Source organism: Myotis yumanensis, unplaced genomic scaffold, assembly GCF_028538775.1.
Source record: "Myotis yumanensis isolate MYYU_CA2020_CCGP unplaced genomic scaffold, mMyoYum1.0.hap1 SCAF_7, whole genome shotgun sequence".
Taxonomy (NCBI): domain Eukaryota; kingdom Metazoa; phylum Chordata; class Mammalia; order Chiroptera; family Vespertilionidae; genus Myotis; species Myotis yumanensis.
This window is the reverse complement of record NW_027223758.1, coordinates 66,308,041-66,317,968: the sequence shown is the minus strand read 5'-3', so window position 1 is coordinate 66,317,968 and position 9,928 is coordinate 66,308,041. Positions and strand designations below refer to the sequence as shown.

At 59.5% G+C, this 9,928-nt stretch overlaps 1 protein-coding gene across 2 annotated transcripts in view; it reads right to left on the bottom strand.

The window, feature by feature from the left end:
* Window positions 1-4,564: 4,564 nt before the first annotated feature.
* EEFSEC (eukaryotic elongation factor, selenocysteine-tRNA specific) overlaps window positions 4,565-9,928 on the bottom strand; it is a 237,031-nt gene continuing 231,667 nt past the window's right edge. For both annotated transcript variants that reach the window (XM_070421586.1, XM_070421587.1), the window contains one exon: window positions 4,565-5,023. In XM_070421586.1, coding sequence (XP_070277687.1) covers window positions 4,833-5,023 — 191 coding nt within the window. In that variant the 3' untranslated portion in view covers window positions 4,565-4,832. The remainder of the gene's footprint in view (window positions 5,024-9,928) is intronic.

Below are 9,928 nucleotides of genomic sequence, written 5' to 3'. Positions count from 1 at the left end.
ACTGTGGTTGGAGCCAGGCTCACCATAAAGGACAAGAGAGATATGGATGTGGGGGAGAGGCAGAGGCTGGAAGGAGGAATGGAAGGAGGGTGTGTTGGAAGGTAGAGTGCACAGGCCTCACCACAGGCTCAGATGGCCCCTTGGTCAGCCCAGCGAGCACGGCTGTGACAGAGGTGACACAGGCACCCTCACTGGTCACCCGCCTCGACAGGAGGCCTCAGTGAGGAGGGAGCAGAGGCTCTGGCCCATGGGAGTGAGGTGGCAGTTAGCAGCCCGAGGCCTGCCCCCCCCAGGTGGTGATCTGTGGGAAGCCCAGAAGCTGAGGGCTGAGTCAGTGGGGTGTCCCTCAGGGGTGAGACAGGTGGCTGAAATTGGCCCCTTATCCCAGCCTTCTCAGGTTGGTCTGGGCTTCTGGCTGGCCTTTATCTGGAGCCGCAGCTATGGCCGCAGGAAGTGGCCGTTTCTCTGTGCTGCGCTGCCTCCCCACCAGACCCAGTGATAACCTGGAGGGCGTGCGGGGATTGAGCAACACCTTGTGGTGGGGCACATGGGAGACTCCAGGCACATGAGCTCGGACCTGCTGGCCTGAGCAGCGTGGGGTGGGGTGGGGTGGGGTGTAGCCCATCCTGCCTGACAGTAGCACTGCCCAGAGGACAAGCCTGGGCACAGGGTTGCAGGCCACTTCGCGGGACTGTGGGGGGGTGGCCTCCAGGCTGCTGGTGCCCAGCCACATCAGCAAGCACTGGGCTGTGCCCTAGGCCCCCACAGGAGGCACTGATAAATGTGGAGTCATCAGTTTTGGGCCTCTTCCCCAACCCATCCCGATTCCCATGTTCCACTCCTGTGCTTAACCCCAAAACTCCCAGCTGTCCCCTTCCTCCTCCAGGGCCTTAGCCTGAATGGCGCCCTCCCCCAGGCTCGTTCAGCCAATCAACGATCCTGGTGGTCGCCTCCAAACCCCGTCTCTGCCTCTGGTGGGGAGGCAGTGTTGAGTGTCTAGAGCTAGCGGAAGTTGGGGGCCAGAGGGTCTCTTGAAACCCTGACAGTCTCCCCACCTGTGCCCTCAGGACTATAACAGCTTCGAGGCTCCGCCTGCCCAGCCTGCTGCCACAGCTCCTCTACTGCTGGCTCAGTAGCAGCACCGGCTTCCATGGCAGAGCCTGCAAGCCCAGAGCTGGGGTCAGCCACCCCCAGGGAGCACACAGCGTGCCCCGCACCTGCTGTGCTGCCTCCCAGTGCTGGCTGAACTGGGCCAATTAGTGGCTAGCTGGACTCTGTTATCAGCCAGGTGGCAACTGCGCTTTTTGATCAGAGCCACCTGTGTGGAGGCTCCTGCAGGCCCAGCAGGGGCTGGAGGAGATGGGGGACCCATGGCTGCATCTCTCCTGCAGGTCATCAGCGGTGGCCTTGGTCTCCGGAAGGGAACCTGAAAAGCTGAATCCCAGGTGGCCGCCGACCAGGCAGAGAAGGCTGGACCAACCCAGGGAGAGCTGGCACCGAGAGGGTCCAAGACCACAGAGGGACTCTGGGTCTGGGGAAGGGGGTGAGGGGCCCCCTCCCAACCTACCAAGACCTGAGGAAGAGGCCCCACCTCCCTGCAAGCCCCTGCAGCCCAAATAACAAACTGGCCCTGCACACTGGGTCACCTCCCTATGCACACCGGACCCAACATTCCCCTTCTTCACCCTCCTCCCACAGAGACACACACACACAGCCTGACAACCCTCGCTGGTACACGCACACACACACCCAGACACAACAAGGTCCACACACACAGCAGACATGGACAGACACCCAGACACGGGGCACCCCCCTCACCCCTCAACCCCCACACGCACCCCCCAACCCTCCTCCCTCACACACAGGAACTGCAAAGAAAACAGAGGCTGCCCTGCTCCTGCCTGGCCCCTAGGACTTCCCTTTTACAAGACTTTATTTATCAAAACGATATTAACCCAGAAGCCTGTTTCCATCAGAGTCTCGATTCCAGGGACATTTCCAGATAAGCCTTATCGCATTGCTGGTGCATTAGCCTGGCTGGTCCGGGGCCTGCCAATCATGGCTGCCCCTCCTGCCCTGCCTGTGGCAGGGTGCCTGCCCATGACTTCATTCTGGATGGCAGGCAGTGGGGGAGCAGGGCATGGGGCAGCCACGGACACCTGGGTCCAAAGCAGGGCTCCAGAGGGCACCTTGTCCTAAGGGCACACTCAAGGCACTACCGTCAGGGGGAACTCCAGGGTCATCCAGAACTTAGGTTCAAACCCCGGTTCCACCCGAGGCAAGGGCTGGGCCAGCGGCGTCCAGTCCCCCCAACCCCCACCTGTAAAATGGAGCGACACCTCCCAGGCACCCCTACAAGCAGATTCAGTGAGTTTGTGTGTATGGCGGTGGCTGTGGTGGGCTTAGCACAGCATAGCCAGGGGAGGGGGACAGCCCTCAGAAGGCTGGGCAGGCCCCTCCTGCCCACAGCCCCACTCGCTTCCCCTCAGAGGCTGAGCCCTGGCCGCCCCTGGCTCACTGGCGCTCAGGCTTCAGTGGGTCCCAGGCCTGATGGAGGCCCACTCTGGGCGGCCTCTCCCTGTGGCACAGCACAGCTGTCTCTTCCCCTCTCACCTTGTGTCCTCCACCTGAGCTCCCACCCTCTCTGGGCTTGGAGGGGTGATGTCTTCAGAGGAGGTGTGAGGTGGGGAGGAAGGGATGGGTGAGTATGGGGACCCGCACAGAGATCCTGGAAACATGGCAGTGCTGGGTCTGGGGCTGCCTGCACCACCCCTAAGGGGTTTGCAGGCCCCTCAGCTCTCAGTTGGGAACCTGCAATCAAGGTTTGAAGTATGTACCCTTGACCAGGAATGGACCCCGAGACCCTTTGGTCCTCGGGCCGACTCTCTAACCACTGAGCAGAACAGCTGCTTTTATTCTTACTTTGTACATGGGGACACACAGGCACAGAGGTTTGGGGCTGGCCCAACGTCACAGGGCTAGAGGGGCCAGGGCTAACCCAGGCGGTGGCTCGAATTCACCATGTCTGCTCATATCCCCACCCCCATGGATCTGTCCCAGAACTAGTTCCTGCTTACTAAGCACCCTTCCACTGGGAGGGGTGGTTCCACTGGGTCACATGATCCCTCACTTAGAAAGAGGGACAGTGACGTGGCCAAGGTCACATAACCTGTGCAGGACAGGGACCTTCAGCTGAGCTCAAGCTACTCTTTGTCCTAACTTGCAGGGTCCCTAGAGGGAGCCTGGATGGAGGCTGGGCCTCACACCCTTGGTCAGGGAGGACTTGGCCTGACTGGGGCGGGGCACCTAGAGGCTCTGGCCTGAGCCCCTCCCACGCTGAGAATGATGGTGGATGGAGGAAAGTCCTGAGGGACCCCAGCTCCGATCATTTGCATTCACTCCGAAGGGCTGCATGGCCATGGGGAGGGCCAGCCCAGGACCTGGTCTGTGGTGTGGGGGTGGAGGTTACACATGGAGGACCAAAGCCTGGCCTGCAGCAGGGGAGGAGGAGAGGGCCACACAACAGGACCCTGACATTATTGGAGGCATCCCCTTAGGTGGCAGCAACGAGCTCCCAGGAGCTGGAGGTCGAATCCCTGGGGAGCTCCACAGCAGCAGGAGCTGTGGTCAGGGCACTGCTTCGCTCCCCCAAACTCCTCCGGGTTCATTTCCAGCGCAGGGGGAAGAGGGGCCGGACCTGGACACTCCTTGCCCACCCCACCCTCCACTGTTGCTGCCCCCTGAGGTTGGGGTGCCTCTGAGGGTCAGCGAGGGGCGCAGGCCACCTTCACCTGCACCCTCACGAGGGGCCTGTCCTGCCGCTGGCGTGGGATGAGGGCTGCCTGCCGCCACCTCGCCCAGGACAGTGTGTTCTGCAGCACCACCCCTTCCTCTCTGCCAGAGCTCCAGGGCTTACTACCGCCAGGCCGTTTGATCGGAACCTGTCCCTGTTCGTATACTTAATGTCATTTTTGTAAATGAAAGCATAATGCACTGATTACCGGGATAAAAGGGTGGCCTCTGCGTCTGTCTGGAGGCCAAATAAAGGAACGCTGGAACATCTGTTCGTCCCACGGACGTCTCTAAAAGCTTTGGTTCCCCCCAGCCAGGTCGCCATGCCCCCTTTGCTGAGTGTCAGCAGCTTGGCCTCCAGGTGGGGTGGCCTGTGATGCAGGGACAGGAGCAGGGCAAGGCTTACACCTTGGCCTGCAGCATGCTTCTGTGCAGGGCTGTTATCAGCCCTCACTCCACACTCTGGGGAGAGGGTGGGAACTTCTGGAGTGGGGATGAATGAGCAACCCCTCCAGCCAATGCCCTGGTCTAGTGCCCCATGCTCCCTGACATCCCTTGAATGTCCTTCCTGGCCTTGGCTGCCCAGAGAACCCCCATGCCCCCTGAAGGCCCAGGAGATTCTGGGGCCACTCAGTCTTGTCTAGGGGCCCAGCACCCTGTGGATTTCTCAGCCCACTGGGCTCTGAGCTGGGTCCCTCCGCAGGAGCCCTAGTGGTTCCTGGGTGGTTGGTGGTGGGGGAACCCTCAGATAAAAACACAGAGAGATGAGCAGTGAGGGGCCAGCACAAGACATTTATTTGCAGCTGGCAAGTACCCAGCTGCCTGATGTCTGGGTCCCTCTCCAGCTGAGGCCCCTTCCTACTTGGGTGCTGTCCTCCAGCAGGAGGGTGCAGGGTGGGGCACTGCCGTCTGCTGAACGCCGGGCCCGGGGGCCTGCTGCCTGTGGAGCTGTGGGGAGACTGCAGGAGGTCGAGGCATGTCTGGTTGGGCATTTGGCACTGTGGTCCAGCCTGGGCCCAGGCAAGGTGGCCCAGGGCCACTCAGGGAGACTGGACCATATGCTTGTGGGTGTCGAAGACATAACGCTTGAAAGACAGGCTGAGTGTCACGTGCTGCGCAGGCTCCTGCCGCTCCGCACCCTCCTCCTGCTTGGCCATCTCCCCTTTGCTGGCCCGACTCCGCTTCTTGAGTGCGGGTGTCAGGATCTTCTTAGACTCCGGGCCGAGGCCACCTGCAAGGCACAGAGGAAAAGTCTGCCATCTGCCACTCCTCAGCTGGCCCACTCGCCACCCGGATGGGCACCTGGACTGGCCCACCCTCACACTCCCTTAGGCTGAGCCAGGACCCCAAGGTCCCTCTGCTTCCTTCCCCAGCCAACGCACCCAAGGCCTGCAGTCCCCTTTGCCCCCTAAATCCTTGTATGCCAGCCCCTCCCCTATGCTAGTCCATGCCCCAGGTCCATCCAGCTTGGAGCTCAGCAGGGCTTCCCATCTTGGTCTCTGGGTCTCTTGCCCATCCACCCGCCCTGCACTCCGCCCTCCATGGGGATCAACCCCATGCCCAGTAGTCATGTCCTTCCTCTGCACTGAAGTGTTCTGTTACTTTCCAACACACTCATGCTGAGACCCGCACCCCGATACTGAGGCCCGCTGGTGTAGGTGTTCTCCACTCGCCCTTCTGCAGCCTGGGAGGCTGGCTTCTCCTAGGACATCGTGGGCCCCTGTGCCCTCTGGTTTAGCGTATGGTGCCCTAGCATATCAGAGGGCAGAGGAGAGAGCAGCTGAGGTGTGAAGCCCCTTCTTTTGGCCAGAACTTCTGTTGGAAGATGCTGTCTCTGTGCCCTGCAGCCTCCTCGCTCTCCATATCTTACCCGCCCGCGCCTCAGCACAGACCCTCCGCTCCCTCCGGCCAGGCTACTGAGCAGACAGCCGTTTCCTGCTGACACCTGGCTGATGCCCGCCCGACTCCCCCAGCGCCCCCACCACTATTGTGGTGCTTTCCCTACAGTTCGAGGAACACAGGGCTGCTCCTGGGCTCCAGTCCCACTTGGGCCTCTGCACGGACTGTCCCTTCCTGCCGCAATCATCCTGAAACACCAGGCTGCAGTACTCTTTTTCGGGTGTTTGTCTTTTTAAAAAATCCTCACTCATTTTTCCCATTGATTTTTTTTTTTAAGAGAGAGTGCAAGGGAGGAGAAAGGGAGAGAGAGTGAGAGACACACACAGAGAAAGAAACATAGATGTGAGAGAGACACATCAATTGGTTGCCTCCCACAGATGCCTCAATGGGAGGCAGGAATTAAACCTACAACCCAAGTCCCTGCCCTTGACCGGGAATCAAACCCATGACCCTCCAGTGCGCAGGCTGATGCTTTAACCATTGAGCATGCTTGGCAGGGCTCAGGGGCTTGTAGCCTCCTTGTGGGCTGCCGGCAGGGCGAGACCACCTCCTGGCCCCGAGCACAGGGGCCAGGCCCCATCTCAGCTCGACATCAGGGGAGTGCCCTGGAACCACCATTCACCCTCTGTGAGCACCACAACCCCACTAGGGCATCCTGGTGGGAGCAAGCTGGCAGGGCTGTGGCAAGGCTGAGCTGAGGGGGCACCAGGAGATGGGCATGAGGCAGGGAGGCCCAGCAGGTGGCAGTGCCTAGGACTTCTGCTGGGGGAGCTGGGTTCGAAGCCTTCATAATCTGGTGAGTGCAAGCCCACAACCTGCTTCCCAAATGAGGGATCCTGATAGGCCTCCGCGGCCCCCCAGAGAGGACACCCACTTCTGATTTACTCGCAGGGGCTGCATCAACAGGTGCTGTTAGAGGCTGGGTGCCCAGAGCTGGCAGACAGCTGGGGATAAGCACAAGGCTGAGGGCTCCCCTCCCTGCACACCCTGCTCTGTCTGCTGGCCTGGTCTTGCTGGGTTAGCTCCACAGAGAAGCCAGCCGTGGAGCTCAGGCATCAAGCTTCAGTGCTGAGAGGACCCGGCCTGCGTCTCGACCAGGGAGGGAGGGCTGGCGGCAGGGGCGGGCAGGCTAGCTCTTGCTTCAGCCAGGCACTCCATGCTGTCAGCAAACCTTTCAATCTGCAGATGGGAAAGCGGAGCCTCAAAAGGGCAGTGACATACTCAAGGCCCCACTGTGAGCCGAGAAGAGCCAGGATGTGATCCCTGGACCAGCATCCAGTGGCAAATGCAGGCCACTGCCCGCGAGCCCATCACTCCAGGAGGAGTCCACCGTAAGCAGACTCCTAAAAATGGTTCTGTGAGAACATCTTCTACCGGCCCTGCAGCTCTGACATTTAAAAAGGTGCCCAGGAGACTGGTTCAAGGGATACCTATGGAGTCAGTAAAGAACAGCCCTACCCACTGGGAGGAGGGACTCGGCCTTCCTCTTCACAGGAGACTGCCAGCCATTGCGAAGCCTGCCTCACCTGGGAAGGCCGGCCGGGCACACAGCTGATGTTAATGGGGCTCCAGGACGAAACAGGCCTTGGGGGCCTGTACGGAGGCAAGGTTCCCTCCTGCCGGGCGGCAAGGTATCTAATCACAGGCTCCACGCCCGGCTGATCTGCGCACCTCTGAGAATGGCCCCGGGCCAGCCCCTATGAGCAAATGCCAGGCCTGCAGGTATCTGGCCTTCCCTCTGCAAACAGAGAAGGTGGCCGGCACCAGACGCTGACAAATGACATGGGCGGCCTGTCTCCCTCTGGTGCCAGGAGGTCTGATGGCTGAAGAGGAAGGGGGCTCCCCGGTGTCTGCGTCTGGCTGGGAGACAGGCGTGGCCCAACTGGCGGCCCACCTTGCCTGAGATGGCTCTCGTTACATACAGCGCATACCTCCCCTGCCCAAAGAAGGCAGAGCCAGAAAATCTATCTGGCACTGGGAGAGACGTGGCCATTTAATTGCTCTTCTAAGATGGCAAGGCCTGTTTACCACTTATCCATCCCAGGGTGGCCTGGACACAATGCCCAGGAAGCCTGGCCCATACAGACCTGTCTGCTGGGGCTACTGGGCTGTTTGGATTCATGGCAAATGTCACTGGGAACTGCTTTGTTCACAGTGGCCTTTTTTCCTTATCCAATGGCAAATGGAAGGAAGTAAAGGGCAGGCCAGCGTGTTGGGTGCTGGAGCTCATGGGCACTCAGTCCTGAGCCATGCCCAGCTTCGCCCACCCTGTCCCTGCCTTTCACTTGAAAGCACTTCTGGACGCTCCAGGACTGGGAAACACTGGTGGTGAACATGCAGACCAGGACCCCAACCCCACAAAGTTCACTAATCTGAGAAGGGCAGATAGTAATCAAGCCAGCAAGACAGTCCAGAGAGCCACAGACAATCAAGGAAACAAAACCACTGTGTCCCTGGGAGCAGAGGGCAGCCAGGTGCCATGTGCCGAGGGCAGACTTCCCTGAGGAAGAACGCTGGAACTGGGCCAGCCACACGGAGATCTTGGGCAAGGGTCTGAGTGCCGAGGGCTTGGTGGGAATGAGTGTGACACTCGAGGGTGGATGAAGGTGTGTGGCCCACAGCATACCACATCCACAAGGCGCCTCGTGTGCCCCGTTCTGCAGGAACCCAAAACAGAGAGGGTTCTGGCCAATTTGGGGGTCAGAGTGGTGAGGGTGGTGGCTGAGTGCCAACTGCCCGTCTGCCCAGTGGTCCCTAAGTGTTTCCTGTAGGCCTGGGGACACAGAGGCAGGTAGGGCTGTCCTGTTCTCATGGAACTGCCATCCTCTCTCAGGGACCTCCCACTGGGAGGTCATGTGGGCTGAGCAGCAGTGCGTGGCCCCTTCTGGGATGGCTCCTGGCCTCTGGCTTCTGTGCCCGCCTCTTGGGGGACTTGGCCTATACTGCATCTTAAACTTTCCCCCTCGCCCCCCATGCTCCAACACACCAGGCACACTCCAAACCTGGGCCTGTACATTAGAAGATTTCTCCTCAGGAGCTCCAATGGCTCTCAGGTTCACCTTTTTGGAATCACCGAGCACATGTTACCTCCTGGTGAGGCCTTCCCCGTCACCGTCACTGTCACCTCCCTGCTGCCCTAACCACCCTCCCCGCTCTATTTCCCAAGCTATTATCACCTTCAAACATATGCTATTATTTCCTCGTTTGATGTTGGTCGTCTGCCTCTGCTAAAATATAAATCCTACCTGGCAGGGACTGTTGTCTCTCCATTCATGCTATAAGCCCAGTGCCTAGAACAATCACCTGTAGCAGGGGCTCCAAGAACACTGCTGAATGAATCAGTCCTGGACGAGGCCCACTGGGCATGAACTAGCTGCTATGCTCCCCAGATGGTCACAGTAAGGACCCAGCAACCCACTTCTAGGAGTCCAGGTCTATCAAGCAAGCTGAGATTTGCGTCACCACACATTGGGGCACTTGATCTTCACAACACAGTGTGGAAGAAACAGGCCCAGAACAGTAACTGGCCCACGTCTCTCAGCTCTGGAGAGACGGAGATGGACTGACTCAGCGCGGCATCTGACCCAGGTCTGTGTGCGCACCAGGGAGAGCGTGCCCACCAGGGAGACTAAGAGGAGGGCCGTCAGGACAGGACCAGCATGCATCTGCTGTGGCAAGGTATTCTGGGAGATGAAAAGTGGTACCTGAGAAGAGTTTAAAGTTATACAAAGACTGATGCTATAATGTTAATTTAAAAAATGCAGGAATAAAAAATTTTGCAAGAGTTCTGCTACAGCTCTGGATGCAGAAAGAAGAGACTAGAAGACCATCTGGGGTCCGTAGTGCAGTGACAAGCAATCCTTTCTTTTTCTTTCTACTTTTCTCTATTTCCCAAGGTTTCTATCATGACCCTGGGTCCTCACAGGGCCACCTACTACAGGGGTCCTGGCATGTCCTCCCACACACATGTCCGAGCCCAGAGGAGGCAGTGCCCACCCAGTACAGTCTGGCTGCTGAGTCCATGGGCGCTTGGGGAGGCAGCGAGATGGGGAGGAGGCCCCCTAGTGATGGGAGGGAGGGCAGGTGGTGAAGGCTCTCAGAGCTGCGTGGGCCAGAAAGCCCACTGCCATCTCTAGGCCATGGTATGGTCCCTGCAGCTCTCAGCTCTGCTCAGTGAAAGATGGGGCCCGAGCAGAACCCCGGGGGCAGGTGATGCTCCCGGCGGCCACTTCCTGGC